Genomic DNA, 17,261 nt, shown 5'->3' with positions numbered 1-17,261 from the left:
AAAATAATTCCTTGAAGAGAAGCACTCTAAAAAGAATAAGAAAGGGAATCTAATGAATAAATGGAATTACCCTCAACATTTGCCTCAATACCCCCTCTACTACCATTGAAAAAGCCCTACAACCTGTTAAGATGTGAAAATATGGACTTGATTAATATTTTGGAGGCATTAGAACATCAGTGAGAGATCCAAAGAGAGGTACATTATACCACCAATGACATCTGTTGAAATGCTTTAATGAGAGGCAATGGGATGGTTTAAGTGTCTAAATGATTATTTTCATCAACACCAAGAGCAATGAGGACAAGCCACAAGACTTATAAGATGCCATCATTAATGAGTTAGGAAAACTGACAAGGAAAACTCTTGTAACATCGCATTACTCTCCATCATCAGCAAGACCCCAGTTAGGGTTCATTGAAATGAACAAATCAGAATTCCACTAACTGTTGGAATCACGTCCCATCTTGAATCCACAATGGAGTGAAGTGGAAATTTGGAAAGTTCAGGGAACACAACATACCCTATAATCATTAACCTTACAAAACCATTTTGTTCCAACAGTAGGCAGTTCCATGGTAGTTGCTAGGCAAGTTTGACTGTTTGGAGAAGTTTACTATGAACCAGTGACAAAGGCGTTTATATAGCTAGCCTCGGCATTCATTCATTCAGTCGCATTTATTTAGTGCTTATTGTGTGCAGAGCACTGTACTTAGCACTTGGGAGAGCATGCTATAGCAATAAACAGACACATTCCCTGCCCATAATGAGCTTCCAGTTTTGGGGGGAGACAGACATTAATATAAATAAATCACAGATGAGGTTACCAAGACGAACCCTCCACCTTACCTACTGAGCAAATCAGAGAGCCATTTGGTTTGTATAGTAACATTGAGAATGAAATACAGCACTTGAGAAATGGGGATATTTATGCTGCTTCCTGTCCACCAGGAAACCCTTTTAATAGAGTCCCTTCATTGCTACAGAATCCCCAAACTGAGTGCCATTTGCACAGCCTTCTCTCCACCATTCCTCCCCACCCCCTTCAATCAAGGTAGTTTTGGACACAGTTCTCCTGCAAGATGGTAGTTACATGACTTTCTTCACTTCAGCCTTGAGAAATCCCTGATAAATCTTCATTCCATTATGGATGAGTTGAGAAAATAAAGCTTACATTAAAAGTCTAAAGTCAAATAACCATTAGCAGAGCTGAAATCAAATGACCATTAATTGGAGGTTTGTGGTGTTTAAATGAGCACACCACCACCAATGGTGCAAAAAGTTAGATTTAGGGTACTGTATAGCTCTAGAAATACAAATTGCTGAGGTAAAATATTATGGTTTTAGAGCCAGGCTTCAATTATGTTTCAATTCTCCATCAATCAATATAGTTCTGTTATCGAACTGTAATGTCAACAAAAACCAAATCTATTTTTTAAACTTCAAATGGGACAAGGAGAAGGCAAAAAGCAATGAGCTAATAAAGAAAATTTGGAGGAAAAGAAGATACCCAGGTTTATCAGCCACCTCTTAGGCTAGCTAAATCAACTCTTAATGTAGCAATAAACAAAGCATTTAATTTAATAACATTATCTGGCAATGGATGTGGCAGGGAATTTCTGGGGATTGTCCCATAGCTTTATCAGGAACAGAGAGGTCTGGAACCAATTGCCCTGAACCGATCCCAGCTGCCTTTTGTCTCTATCTTTTAAACACTGATAATTGTTCCTGGCACAACTTCATGTGTAAAGATGGATTGAAGAAATCTGGCATAAAGATATGACCCTAGCTTCTAAGCAGATAGAGTATCCATTCATTTATAAAATTATACACATAATATAAAAATGGCCTGTTAGTGAAAAACTTGAAAGAAGAAACCTTGACTGTCTTTACAGCAGGAAACAAAGAAAGCAAACCCAGGGTAAAAATAAATAAATCGCAACTACAACAGTTGATCCAAATAATAATAATACTGCTGGTATTTGTTAAGCACTTACTATGTGCAGAGCACTGTTCAAAGCGCTGGGGTAGATACAGGGTAATCAGGTTGTCCCACATGAGGCTCACAGTTAATCCCCATTTTACAGATGAGGTAACTGAGGCACAGAGAAGTGAAGTGACTTGCCCACAGTCACACAGCTGACAAGCGGCAGAGCCGGGATTCGAACCCATGACCTCTGACTCCGAAGCCCAGGCTCTTTCCACTGAGCCACACTGCTTCTCCAAATGCACTTGAGAGGTATTTACAATGTTAATGTGGCTGGAATATTTCAGTAAACTCTGAGCAGCGCAGGGCCTCCAATTTAAAAGAAAAAAAAGTGAATTAAGTCTGATGTTAAAGATAGTGAATGAACAAATGGCACATTAAAAGGATGACAAATACATTCCCACCACACCCAACTGTCACAACAGAGTATGTTTTTTCTGGTCATCCAATCACAAAACGTGAGTTATTTATTCAGTGCCAGAAAATTTAAAAATGAAAATTTTTCAATGAAAAAGTTTCCAAATACTAAAACTTTCCCCTCTTCTGCTCCCACTTGATTTAACAAGAAATCAGAGAGCTGCAGATGCCCTTCAGGAGGCTTAGAGTTAGCAGGAACCAAGAGTAAAATGCAAGTGAGGCTCTAACTGTATTACCCTATCAAAACTTAAAACAACTCCACAAACTGGAGCCAGCTTTCCACTTATTTCCTTGCAGGGCAGAGTGAGATGAGGTAAAAAAAAAAAAAAAAAAAAAATGGCAGACTAAAACTTTGCAAATAAAAATGATAAGTTGATTTTGAATGAAGTCGCCATACATACACCACGAAATATCACGCACACCTTCCCAGACAATTTCTGTAAGCCAAAACTGAGAGGGGAAGCCCTCTCTGATGGGACTCATAGCAAATTAAATTTAAAATAAAGTGGGAAGATAATTTTGAGAAATGGGTCAGAAGTAGGAAAGTAAGAATCAGCCGTCTTTATAGCTCTTGCTATATGGCCGAGTAGAAAGAGCAGAGAGGACTGAGAGTCAGGAGACCTAGGTTTTAGTACTCATTTTGTCATTAGGATGCTGGGTGACCGATAAATCCTTTAACCTCTCTAGACCTCAGCTTCCATACTGTAAAATGGGGACACTATACCTGTCTCTCCTTCTGCTTAGACTGTGGGCGCTAATTAATTCTTGCAAAAATTAAATCCTTAACAATGAAACCTGGAAGTATAAAAAGTGGAGGAAAGATCATATTCATAAAGACAGCACCTAAAGGCAGCCTCAACATTGGTTTGCTCAAAAATCTGCTTTGCTTCTGCACTACAGGATCTGTTCCTCATTGGATATGCTCAAATTAGAGTTGCTTCATCTTGCAATACTTGTAAGGCCTGGAAAGCGCAGCTGAAGACAGTATGACAAAGGCATGTGATCGCACTACCAAGTACAATAATGATCTATGTGCCGTTTCATTGATATGGCATTGAACAAAGCCATCCCCACCCAAGTACTTCAAAGTAAACTTGTTTTAAGATCTTTATTGTGCCTGATGTAATCCCTATAACATGTCTGTCATTATTAGCCTCAGGGTGGTGAGCTCTCTGGGGGAAGGCTATTAATCAAAATCTCCATTTTGATACCAAGTTTAAGTGATAAACAGATATTATTTTACAGGAACTCGCCATATTTTAAAAAAGGAGGAAATGCAGTTTTAAGGGATATTTAGGGTAAAAGTAAGCCCTTCCTATTGATCTTGATTTGTAAATAACCTTTTTTTTTTTTTTTTTGCAGTTTACCATAAAACTCTCTTGGTCGAAGGAAATCTCCCATAAAAGAAATTCTAAACATGTGTCTTTCTTTTTCCCTTAATGTTTTATACTCTTATTGCCTGTGCATACAGAGTAAATACCTCTTCTTCCAAACATCTGGTGAATGAGTTAAGTAAAACTGGCATAGCAATTGTGATTCATGTCAGCCACGGCACCAAACCCATTAGGAAAACATTTAACTACTATACAGACAGTCCCGAAATGATGCCCAGAACATTTTCAGTGGGTATAACACACAATCAGTCTTCAGTGTCATTGCTCATGCTAGACATTCACATGGGATCACGTGGGTTAGGGGAGGCAGAATTGGGGAAAGCGCAGGGTTGATGGAGTAGCCAGAGAATTTAAAGGGTTATACATGGTAATCCCCTCAATTATCAAAGGAGCTGTTATTCAGGTCAGTGGAAGTCACATTCCTGTGTATAAAAATAATTGTTTAGCCCCTGTTAAAGAAATGCAGCATTCTTTACCCTCACAAGCTAGAAGTAGGGAGACCAGCTGGCAATGTGATTTCTCCACCCACCTCTACAGTTAACACCCCTAGTGGTTCTTAACAAAATAAACCTATGACTTTATAGAGTCAATCAGGTTTTTAATATATTGAGCTAATTCCAGCCATAACTGAACATTATGAGTACAACTAAATGCTCACTTTATACTTACATTGCCAACAACCACTAGCCCTGTGGAAAAAGATAATTGAAATAATGAAATAGGGGGTTCATAATAAAGTCCTAGTAAGAAGCCTTTCACTACTGGTTGAGAATGATCCCACTAGCTTTCTGCTCACTGAATTCTTCTCATTTAATATTTTAAGAATTTATTTCATCATTAAATTGCATTGAGTGGGTCCCTGTTGTATACAAAGACCTTCACTAGATACTCTAGGGAGCGGAAAGTAAAAAGATTAGTTCCTGGCCTTCAAGAAACATGAGATCTATGACAAAATTTACCAAGCTAAACTTTCTTCAATGACATTTCTTTCCTGGTTTTCCTCCCAACTCTCTGGCCAATCCTTTTTTCACTTAAAACTCAGCTCTTGGGGGAACTCATTTGCTACCACTTCTATGCCGATGACTCACAACTCCTCTCCTTCTTAGCAATCGAACACTTTATCCTGCCTCCAGACACCTCTTCCTGGATGTCATGCTGGTATCAAAGCTCAACTTGTAACATTTGCTGAGCACTCAGGTACTATGGAGTCCTGCACTTTTATTATTAAGTGCCATTGAGTCATTTCCGATTCATAGCGACTCCACTGATATACTTTCTCTTGAACATCCTGTCCTCTGCTCTAATCTGCAACCTTTCTTACGTTTCTTCCATTATCACTGCTATGGTCTCTATCCATCTAGCTGCTGGTCTGCTTCTTCCACGTTTTCCCTGGACTTTTCCTAGCATTAGTGTCTTCTCCAGAGAATTAGTCCTCCTAATCTAAGTCAAGTCATTTGGCCTTCCAAAGACTACTTTGGCTTAATTTGCTCCAAAGTCCATTTGTTTGTTTTTTGGGCAGTCCATGGTAGTCACAAAAACCTTCTCCAACACCACATTTCAAAAGAATCAGTGTTCTATCTGTCCTGTTTTTTTCACTCTCCAGTTTTCGGATCCCTACATTGTCACTGGAAACACCTGCAATAGTGCACTAGGCACAAGTAAATTCAGAATAACAAAGTGGTATATTCCTGACAACAAGGAGCTGATACCCTCACAAGGGAAAACAAATACTATTGATGGATTATTGAAGATCTATTCTTTTCAAAGAACTTTGGTGAGAGCCCTGTACTAAGCACAAGGAAATTCAGAATAACTAAGTGGCACATTCCCTGATACCAAAGAACTGAAACTCTTAAAAGGGAAAACAAATAAATACTACTGATGGATTGTTGAGGATCTATTGTGTGTGGAAAACTGTAATCAGTGCTTGGGAGAGCAGAATTCAGAAGAGTCCACTTAGTCACTGAGGCCCAGGTAGAACAGAGTCTATGTCCAACCTGATTATCTTATATCTATCCCAGCACCTAGTACAGTGCTTGGCACATAATAAGCACTTGAATTCTACAATTATTAAGAATTTGAGGTGATTGTGTCCAACTGAGAGCTCATCCTTTGAGTGGACAAAGCTGCTTTAGTCATTGGACCCTGGGGCAGCTTACCCTGCAAACCAACAAAGGAACTCACCATATCCAACCCAGTAAAAGCATGGTCCCAATGGGTATTCATAACCATGGTAGATGGAACCCCGGAGTCCCATCAATCAATCCAGTTTATTGAGTGCTTACTGGGAGCGCACTGTACAAAGTACTTGGGAGAGTAAAACATAACCATATAACAAATACATTCCCTTCCCACGATGGGTTTACAATCTGGGGTTGGGGGTGTGGGAGGGGGAGAGAGACAGACATTTATATAAATAAATTACAGATATGTACATAAGTGCTGTGGGAACCTGTGCTGGGTTTTCAGTAAATGCTGTCAAATCTCAAGAGATGAAAACCGTCATTCGCCGTACCTTAAGTTAAATCTCCAAACCTATGAGTTTTGTCAAGGTACAACTATAGTGTTGCACTTCCTTTTATTATTATCTGCATCTAATCTGTACTCCCAGAGACTCTGACCACACACATCACAAGCTTCAGACTATCCAGGCAGATAAATGTAGAGATACTAAATCTTTAAAAAAAAAAAAAAAAATCGAATCCAAGGCCTACCGTCATACCGCCTCTAGCTGTGAGTACTTGCCAGATCACCCAAACGGGGTTAGGTTGTGCTTTCTGCTTCAGTAGATGGGGGAAAGCCAAAGAAAACAAATGCTGGGATCTGAGCCATATTACACTGTCAAGCAGTGTCGGTGATAGTCCCTTGGCAAAATCCCAAATCACCTTCCGCCCACCTCCATCCTCTGGCAGGCTTCGCTTCCTTCTTTCACTTCCTGGGCTCATGCTGCTGACTTTTGTTGCCATTGCACCACTAAAACAACTGTCAAATTTTGCCTGAGGGATGAGAACTGGATAGTTTGTAAAAGGAATGAAATTAATATTAGCCCAGGATCTCTAAGAGCTTCCAGAACACCATGTCATATATACACTACATGATTATGTGAATGACTCGATTATTCAATCCATCAGTGGTATTTATTGAGCTCTTACTATGTGCAGAGCACTGAACTAAGTGCTTCTCCTTTATTAAAACATAGAAAAGATATCAATTTCAAGTTATGTCTCTAGCATATACTGTCAAATAAACCAGGAAAAATACAAGAAAAGAAGAAAGATTCTGTGTCCCTTTGAAGCAGACTGCAAAGGAGAAATCAAATACCACTTTATTGAGATGGTCTTACCTGGTTTTCTATGGCTTTCCTATTCTTTGGATCACTAACTACAGAGAGTTGTAATTCTGCCATTTTTTTCATCTTGCTGTCCATGTCAATCTTTTGAAGTAGATTCTTGGTCTGACTCTTCAGCAACCGGACAGTGTCCTCTTTTCCATGTTTCTTTGCAAAGAGAGAAGCACAAGCAGAATGGATAGCAGTCACCCAGTTTTCCAAGTCTGTCTGGCTGGTGGCCTAAAAATCAAGAGAAAACAAGAGCAATCAGTATTGGCAAAGGGATTCGTTTTCAGATGAGGCCTGCTATGGCATTGGTTCTGGACCACCAGACAATATTTGACCCGAAGGAAAACCTTTTAATTGTTTTCTACCTATAAATACACAAATCATACACTGACTGCATCTTCTTTGGTTTAGATTAACCAAAGGGTTCAGGAAGGCGGAGCAGAAACTCTTGGTTCAGGGGTTTAGCAGATATCCACGGCTTTCTAGTCTTCCTGGACTCTCTGGTTGCCAGTTCTCCTCTACAAGCCCCACGGTTACTTTGGCCCAGACCTTTAAGGACTCGAACTTCCTCCAAATATCAGGATGGTCTGGGTGGACCTCCTGGGACTGATTTAGGGCCACACAAGACTCTAGAGCCAAAACATATATTTAATCCCCATGTTGCAGATGAAGAGCTGAGAAACTAAACAACTTGCCCTAGGTCACGTGGTGGGTAAGGGGCAGAGCTGGAATTAAGGGGCAGAGCTGGAATTGGAACCCAGGTCTCTGACTCCCAGGCCTGTGCTCTCTTCACTGCTTTCCATAAGAGTAAAAGGGCAAGGGGAAAACACCATCAGGACTGCACCCTCCTCAAATCTACAGACAAATACTATCCCCACTTTCAAAGGCTTATTGAAGGCACACCTCCAAGAGGCCTTTCCGTACTAACCACCACCACTCCCTTCCCCCACTCCCTTCTGCATCACCCTGACTTCCCCCCTCCCAGACCCATAGCACTTACGTACATATCTGTAATTTATTTGTTGATATCTGAGTCTCTCCCGCCCCCCAAGCTCAGTGTGGGAAGGGAATGTGTCTGTTTATTGTTATATTGTCTTCTCCCAAGCACTTGGCATAGTGCTCTGCACACAGTAAGCACTCAATAAACATGACTGAATGAACACCCCTAGTCTCAGGATTGGAGCTGCAATACAGTCAGGTTTGCATTAGTCAATCAAAAGTACTGAGTGTCTCCGGTGTGCAGAGCATAAGTACAATGGAGGTAGGCAAGAAGGTAAAATATACCAGTGAGAGCACACTGTGGACTTCAGTCACTGGCTAATCTAGGTCCCATGTTGAACACTAGCAGAGAGCAGAATTTCAGGTGCCTTCTCCCTTACATTCTCATTTGTCCTCAAGGGTCAGTTCTTGGCCCTCTTCTGTTCTCCATTTACACTCACTCCCTCGGTGAGCTCATTCGCTCTCACAGCTTTGACTACCATCTCTACGCAGATGACACGCAGATCTACATCTCCGCCCCTGTCCTCTCCCCCTCCCTTCAGGCTCGCATCTCCTCCTGCCTCCGGGACGTCTCCACCTGGATGTAGGCCCGCCACCTAAAACTCAACATGAGCAAGACTGAGCTCCTCATCTTCCCTCCCAAACCCGGTCCTCTCCCAGACTTCTCTATCACCGTGGATGGCACGACCATCCTTCCCGTCCCGCAGGCCCGCAATCTCGGTGTCATCCTTGACTCGTCCCTCTCGTTCACCCCACACATCCTATCCGTTACCGAGACCTGCCAGTTTCACCTCTACAATATCGCCAAGATCCGCCCTTTCCTCTCCACCCAAACGGCTACCTTACTATTACGGGCTCTCGTTATATCCCGGCTAGACTACTGTGTCAGCCTTCTCTCTGACCTCCCTTCCTCCTCTCTCGCCCCGCTCCGGTCTATTCTTCACTCCGCTGCCCGGCTCATCTTCCCGCACAAACGATCCGGGCATGTCACTCCCCTTCTTAAACAACTCCAGTGGTTGCCTATCGACCTCCGCTCCAAACAAAAACTCCTCACTCTAGGCTTCAAGGCTCTCCATCACCTTGCCCCTTCCTACCTCTCCTCCCTTCTCTCTTTCTACCGCCCACCCCGCACGCTCCGCTCCTCTGCCGCCCACCTCCTCACCGTCCCTCGGTCTCGCCTATCCCGCCGTCGACCCCTGGGTCACGTCCTCCCGCGGTCCTGGAACGCCCTCCCTCCTCACCTCCACCAAACTGATTCTCTTTCCCTCTTCAAAACCCTACTTAAAAATCACCTCCTCCGAGAGGCGTTCCCAGACTGAGCTCCTCTTCCCCCTCTACTCCCTCTGCCATCCCCCCTTTACCTCTCCGCAGCTAAAGCCTCATTTTCCCCTTTTCCCTCTGCTCCTCCACCTCTCCCTTCCCATCCCCACAGCACTGTACTCGTCCGCTCAACTGTATATATTTTCGTTACCCTATTTATTTTGTTAATGAATTGTATATCGCCTTGATTCTATTTAGTTGCCATTGTTTTTACGAGATGTTCTTCCCCTTGACGCTGTTTATTGCCATTGTTCTTGTCTGTCCGTCTCCCCCGATTAGATTGTAAGCCCGTCAAACGGCAGGGACTGTCTCTATCTGTTGCCGACTTGTTCATCCCAAGCGCTTAGTACAGTGCTCTGCACATAGTAAGCGCTCAATAAATACTATTGAATGAATGAATTAATTTGTCCTGTGATTACCATTTCAAGTTTCTAGCTCTCCTACTACCCTTGGTTATTTCACTTTGCTCTTCTCTTCACCATGAAAATTTTCATTCCATTTTCACCCTCCAATCCCACCATCTACACCCACAGATCAACACATACACACACACACGCACACAGCCATGTATACATAAAGGAGAAGGAGAACCTGGAAAAGATAGACATCTCCAAATGAGTTGCTGAGACAAAATATGTTTTCCTTCTTGGGATGCTCAGGAACAGACTGCACTATGCTGTCTTCGGCAAAGAGAGCACATCTAGGAGAACTGCTCTGCTCCATGGGATTCCGGCCATAGGTTTCATAGAACAGCAGCGTGCATCCTTAAAAAGAGAAGAGGAATAAATGAGTTCCTTGCCCTGGGTCCCAAGACCAAGGGAAGTTCAGCCTCTTGCCCAAGGTGACACAGCAGACCAGTGGCAGAATTGGGATCCAAGCCCAAGTCCTCCTGACTCGCTGTTCAGTGCTCTTTCCACTAGGCCACACTGCCTCAGGGCTAGCACAGCAACCCATGAGTTGTGCTATTTCTTCCTGAACATAGTGTTAGTTTCTTCTTCCACAACTACCTGCAGTAACAAATTCAATTTGCTCAATGCCACCTGGCATTTCACAAATGGCCCGAGTATACCCTTCATAAGACAATGAACTACAATCCTGGCTGGCCCCTTCCAATAGTAACCATAATTCTGGCATTTGTTAGGCACTTACAGTGTGCCAAGCCCTGTACTAAGCACTGGGGTAGACACAAGATAAACAGGTCCCATGTGGAGCTCACCGTCTAAGGAGGGAGACGAGGTTTTCAAGTCTCATTTTGCAGATGAGGGAACTGAGATACCAAGAAGTAAAGTGACTTGTCCTAAGTCACACAACAGATCAGTGGCAGAGCTAAGATTAGAACCCAGGTCCTCTGACCCCCAGGCCAGTGCCCTTTCCATACAGCTTGCCAGCCTCAGTCTTTTCAGTTCTGGTCAACTTCAGTAGAAAAACCGAAGGCAGAACCACTGTAAAAAGTTGGGCTGAAAACTCTTTGCTATAAACCTAATGAAGTAGCCCAATGATATTCTTTCATCCAAATCTAGAAAGAACCAATGGGATTGAATGCCATTCCTCTTGTTAAAATACACTGGTAAGAGAAGATAGATGGGAAAGAGAATCATTGTTATAGGTTTTGCCATGGCCCTGAAGCATAGTAGTAATGTTAGGGCAACTATAAATGAGACTAGGCACATAACCAGATGGTTATAAACCATGTGTATACTTGGAATAAATCTCTGTCTCCAGCAAGCTCTTTTCAGTTCACTTACTCAGGCACTTACAGGACATATATAAAATTGGGTCTGCCTGAATATTTACATTTTAACTAAAAATAAACCCAAGAGTTATTCCCGAACAGTGCAATTCAAATGCTAAAACAAGTGTGCTGAACTCAATTTGCTGCACTCTCAGAGGAAATAGGTGTAGAAAGCCACATGGAAAAGTTTATGTTGGCAAAAATTTCTCTATCACATGCCTTTCCCGGGCTGGAAAGGAAATGAAGGAATGTGCATTTGTAATATTTTACACTCACAAAGCCGCCTTCATTTCTGGATCTCAAAGTGCTGCACACACAGGTTAGGGGAATTGGGGCACAGGAAAGCCGTATGACTTACCCACAGTTATTCAGCCAATTCATGTCAGAGCTAAGAGTAAGACGCACCACCCCCAAGTTGTTCCATCCTTCAGGACCTTCAGGAGCCCTCTTTTGCAATTGAAGAATCTAGAATCCCAGCACTATTACAACCTCTGGGTGAAAAATGCTCCAGGAATTCTAGCCTCCTCATTTGCCACAAAAGCACAATTAAAGGTTCTGTCAATATACCTGGGAGAAGAAGATACCTGCCATTGTATTAAGGAATTGAGAAGAAGCATGGCTTAGTGGAAAGAGCACAGACCTGGGAGTCAGAGGACCTGGGGTACTAATCCCAGCTCTGCCAGTTGTCTGCTGTGTGACCTTGGGCAAGTCACTTGACTTCTCTGTGCCTCAATTACCTCACCTGAAAAATGGGGATTAAGACTGTGAGCCCCATGTGGGATATGAATTGTTTACAACCTGATTACCTTGTATCTACCCCTGTGCTTAGTACAGTGCCTGATAAAGAGTAAGCATTTAACAAACACCATTAAAAAAAAAGAAGAACTTCCAAAAGAGCTAGAAAGGGGAGGTTTTAGGGGCTGTCAGGTGTCAACAATTTACTTACTGCTGCTAAGGAATCAGGAAAGGTGATTTAATCTATTAAGTCAGTGCACCCTACTCTGGTCTTTGACTACAGGCTACAAGAATACTGAAGGATTTTTTGCTTTATTTTTCCTTTTCACCTTTATATAAGTTGACACTGCACTGACTTAGCATTTTCAATCTATACCTCATACTGAGTACTTATTGTTCAACAATTATGGAGATGAGAGGAGAAACTGAGAAAAAGCAAAAGTCCTTAAAAGACAAAAGTCTTTTGTTCTCTTTATGCAAAATGCTGGTAAAAACTAGTTGGCACAACTTCCATTTCCTCAATATATTTGGCTAGGTTGGAAAATACTCCTGTTTTAGTTCATTATGACACTATCTCACCTAGTTTTAATTTCATTTGGGCCAAACCCTATTCTCAAATCACTCAAAAGCCAGGAAGATTGTCATATGGAGGTCAAGTGTAGAATATAAGAACAATTCCTTAGCTCAGATATGAGATAAGAATTTAAACAATTGTGTGCCTTTTTAGATCCAAGAAAAGGGTCATGGGCCATAATACATTAATTCAGAGGCTGAAGAGATGGTGACCATCAAGTGAAGATGATTTAATGAGGACGAATTCTTTGTAGAACTCACTATATCGCCTCTACCCTTAAATATTCATCAGAGGTCTTCATATTAAATCTCACTAAGACGGTTTCAACCTGAGGAGCAGTACTGCCTAGGGGCTATAGCCCGAGCCTGGGAGTCAGAAGGACCTGGGGTCTAGACCTGGCTCCGCCACTGTTATGGGACCTAAGGCAAGCCACTACACTTCTCTGGGCCTCAGTTACTTCATCTGTAAAATGGGGATTATTAAGAGTGTGAGCCCCACAGGGGACATGGACTGTGTCCAACCTGATTACCATTTATCTACCCCAGTGCTTAGAAAAGTACCTGGCACATAGTAACCATTTAACAAATACTACTTAAAAAAAACCAAACCTGTCTGAGGATGTGGGGACAATCAACAATTACTTATCAAAATGGCATATGCATGAATCTATACTGTATTACAAATTATTTATTTACATTAATGTCTATCTTCCCCTCTAGACTGCAAACTCATTGAGGGCAGGGATCGTGTCTACCAATTCTGTCGGACTGTACTCTCCCAAGCATTCAGTACAGTGCTCTGAACACAGTAAGCACTCAATAAATACCACCGATGATGACAACTGATGATGAAATGAGTTGGCCGTGTGCTTACCTTTAAGGGTCACCCAGTACTGCTTCCACTTCCTGCGGGCTACCAGCTCTAGCTTCTTCTCTTTCTGCAGAGTGAGGAGTGGTTTGAAGAAGAGCCACCCAGCTTTACGGATCACCCCTTGTTCTTTCTCAAAGAGCAGGTCCAGCTGTTCTAAGGAGCTGAGCGAACCACCGCTGGACTCCGCGGTCTCCGTTGAAGTTTCGGGGTTCTCTCCGTTCGTCCGGCCCGTCTCCAGCTCACGCATGAAATTCTCATAGATGTTTTGCCGCAGGGCATCGCCACCGATGGCACTGTTGGACTGGCTCCTTTGAGGCAGGATAGGTCCAGAGCCAGCTGACCACAAGGAACTAGACAGCTGGGAAGGCAATAGGCTATCGGCATTGAGGCCTTCAATTCTGCAATCCACAAAGTCATTCCCGTCTTTGGATTTCGGTTCCTGGAGAGGAAGCACATTATCATTGGTCCTGGGATGCAGATCTAATTAAAAGACTATTTCCCTCCTTCATTAGATCCTACACCACACGGCTTCCATTATCAATGGTACTGCAAAGCAAGTGGCTGAACTTGACCAAAAACCCTCATGAACTTCAGAGACATTCTCTGAGGGCCTATGTAGTCAAGAGAAATGGAGTCCTTGCTAGGGGAATTGCACATGAAAAAAATTCACAGACTTTGCTCACCAGGACCTCACAATCTGACCATTTAACAATTGATATTCTCTATGAAATCAGGCCACTGGAACAGTTAGATCAACTATCCCCTTCTGAGGCCTAAAGTGTCTAAAAGAAAGATCCACTTGGATGCCTACAGAGAGGGTCTGTGTGTACGTATACACACACACACACACACACACACACACACACACACACACACAGAGCTCAACTCCTGATAAGGAAATCTTGAAGGATAAAAGAGGCTAAAGGGTTTCTCACCTCCTTCCACACCCTCCTCCTCCCTGACAGCTCCCTACACTGCCCTTCTACTTTCACTCTTCGACCCCTTCCCCTCCTACTTATTCAATCTCAGGAAATATTTAGGAATTCAGAAGAATGAACAGCGATGTGAAACTGTGTTAGCCATTTTATTCCAAGTTCAGCTCTTAGTCCAGTCATTTGCACCCGTTAGAAAGTTAATGTAATGCCTTAAGTTTAAAATGCATAAGCACTCATACCTATGTATACAGTTTCACAAATTTGCATATCTAAAGCCTTCTGAACAGCTGGTCTGAATTTAATTATTTGACATTTCCCAAACGAAATTAAAATTAAATTACATTTTTGGGAGACTCGGGTCAAGGACACTTTATACAAGAATTTTATTTTGAGGGATTCAGTTTCATGAAGGTTTATTTTATAGATATAGAACAAAAACTGAGCAAGCTAGTATTTACTTACTGCCTTTTCTAGGAAAAACGATCATCTGACAAGACACTGCTTCAAAATACCCAGAAAAACTTAAAAAGCTGAGCAAGAAAGAGCCATTACCAATGAAAATATTATTTTCCTTTTCTGTATATATTATCTCCCATAGTGATACTGATTTGCACTCTGATAGGCAGGAATAAAGACAATAAACCGACTTCTAGAGTTATTTAACACCGGAAGACGAAAAAATATTTTAGGTTTCAAAAACCCTGACAGCTTATGGTTCCTCTTAAAATATCCAGAGGAAAAAATATTATTTCTCCTGGGCTTGAATTGACACTATTTATGTAGATAGCTAAAAGAGCTAAAAACAACATACACGGGACACATCCAGACTAGTCGGCAGCAAGCTCTAAACTGTATGCTCCTTGTGAGCAAAGAACATGCCCAACAGTTCTGTTGCATGGTACCCTCCCAATAACTTTTAATGGAGTGTTCTGCACAAGCACTCAGTAATGCTTTACAAAACAAGGCAGCCTGTGCCAGGAGGAGATGAAATAGAAAAAAATTGAAGTGTATTTTGAAAATACGCTTTAAGTCTGGAAATAGATACAACTGAAAAGGGGTTTAATCCCTTAGTTAAGCAATTGGTCATTCAATCAATTGTAATTACTGAGTGCCTGCTGTGTGCAGAGTACTGTACTAAATGCTTGGGACAGTACAGTGCAGTAGAGTTGGTAGACCTGATCCCTGCCCTCAAGGAGTTTACAATTTAGACAGAGACACAGATATAAAGGGGTAAGAAGGGGCAGGGAGTCCCAGGCCATAGGGGTGACATGGGCAAGGTTGGTGGTGAGATAGCAGAGATCAAGTTACAGGGTGCAGGTTGGAGTTAATAATAGTGAACTGTGCGGACTGGGTTATAGTAAGAGATTAGGGAGGTAAGGTAGGAAGGAGCAAGCTGATTGAATGCTTTAAAACTAATGGTAAGGGGTTTGTTTGATGTAGAGATGGTTGTACAACCATTGGAGGTTTTGGAAGAGTGGGGAGATATGCACTGAACAATTTTTTAGAAAAATGAATCAGGCAGAAGAATGAAGGACCGGAGAGGGGAAAGACAGGAGGCAGGAAGTCAGTGAGGAGGCTGATGCAGTCAGTAGTCAAGGTGGAATATAAGTGCTTGGATCAGTATGGAAAGAGTTTGGGTGGAGAGGAACTTGTCTACCAACTTTGTTGTACTGCCCTCTCCCAAGCACTTAGTACAGTGCTGTACACACAGTAAATGTTCAGTAAATGTCACTGATTATGATGGGCAGATTTTAGCCATGTTGTGCAGGTGGAACCAACAGGATTTGGTGACAGAATAAATGTGCAGGCTGAATGAGAGAAATGAGTCAAGGATAATGTTTAGGTTATTGGCTTGTCAAACAGGGATGATGGGGATATTGTTTGATGTGGAGATGGATGTACAATTGGAGGATTTTGAAGGGGTGAGGAGATGTGTACTGAACAGTTTTTTTAGAAAAATGAACCTTGCAGCAGAGTATTAAAGCCTTAATCAAGGCACATCTCTTCTAGGAGGCCTTCCCCGACTAATCACCTCCTTTCCTCTTTTCCACTTCTGCATCACCCCGCCTTCTTCGCTTTATTCTTCCCCCCTCCCAGGCCCGCAGCACTTATTTACATATCTGTAATTCACTTATTTATATTAATGTCTGTTCCCCCCACCCCTGTCAAAAAAAAAAAAAAAAAGAATGTAAACTCATTTTGGGCAGGGAATGTGTCTGTTTATTGTTGTATTGTATTGAACTTACACACAGTAAGTTCTCAATAAATATGACTGACTGACTGAATGAATGAATGAATGGGAGTAATGGAAAAGTAAAGCGAGCACAGGGCTAGGGTGAGAAGATGAAGAATTCTGTTTTGGACATATAAAGTTGGAGATGTCAGGAGAACACCTGACAAGTGCTTACGGTAGGAGGAAACGAGAAACCACAGAGGAGGAGATATGTTGGAGCTGTTAAGGTAGAATAATCTGCATAGAAATAGCAGGAGTTGAGGCTGTGGGACTGAGTCCTCAAGGAAGTGAGTGTTGATGGAGAAGGGGAACCAGAACTGAGTCCTGAGGGACTCCTACAGTTAAGAGAAAAATGTAGACCTTTTCTGACTGCATACAAAGTGGCACTTTCCATGTTCATGCCTGTTTACCTATGAATGGCCTTGTGCACAGATTAAATCCCCATCAACAAAACAACTGCCACCAGTCTTTGGGCTAATTATAAGATCAGGTCCTCTTCAGTTATCTGCCTCTGACACCTGGAGACTCATTTGATCTTCCTAACTGGCAGATCAGGGGATTGACCACCTCAGCTCCCTATATGTACACAAAAAAAGTTTGGTGAACCTCCTTGATCAAATTACCAGGGGTTCGTGCAAAGTAACACAGCAAGCATCTTAGTAAAGACCACATTGAAAATTGCAAGTTGATGCAGTCACCCATATTCTGGTGGGGAGAAAAAGTGTCAT

The 17,261-nt window shown here is 42.2% G+C and overlaps 1 protein-coding gene across 2 annotated transcripts in view; it reads right to left on the bottom strand.

Moving 5' to 3' along the window:
• TIAM2 (TIAM Rac1 associated GEF 2) overlaps positions 1-17,261 on the bottom strand; it is a 155,775-nt gene that overhangs the window by 112,021 nt on the left and 26,493 nt on the right. For both annotated transcript variants that reach the window (XM_003428281.4, XM_029052287.2), the window contains exons 4-6: positions 13,369-13,804; positions 10,046-10,218; positions 7,142-7,366 (exon numbers count right to left, since the gene is read on the bottom strand). In XM_003428281.4, coding sequence (XP_003428329.2) covers positions 7,142-7,366; positions 10,046-10,218; positions 13,369-13,804 — 834 coding nt within the window. The remainder of the gene's footprint in view (positions 1-7,141; positions 7,367-10,045; positions 10,219-13,368; positions 13,805-17,261) is intronic.

This window comes from Ornithorhynchus anatinus, chromosome 2 (assembly GCF_004115215.2).
Source record: "Ornithorhynchus anatinus isolate Pmale09 chromosome 2, mOrnAna1.pri.v4, whole genome shotgun sequence".
NCBI lineage: Eukaryota > Metazoa > Chordata > Mammalia > Monotremata > Ornithorhynchidae > Ornithorhynchus > Ornithorhynchus anatinus.
Note: the sequence above shows the minus strand (reverse complement) of the source record. Positions and strands in the feature narration are given on the sequence as shown.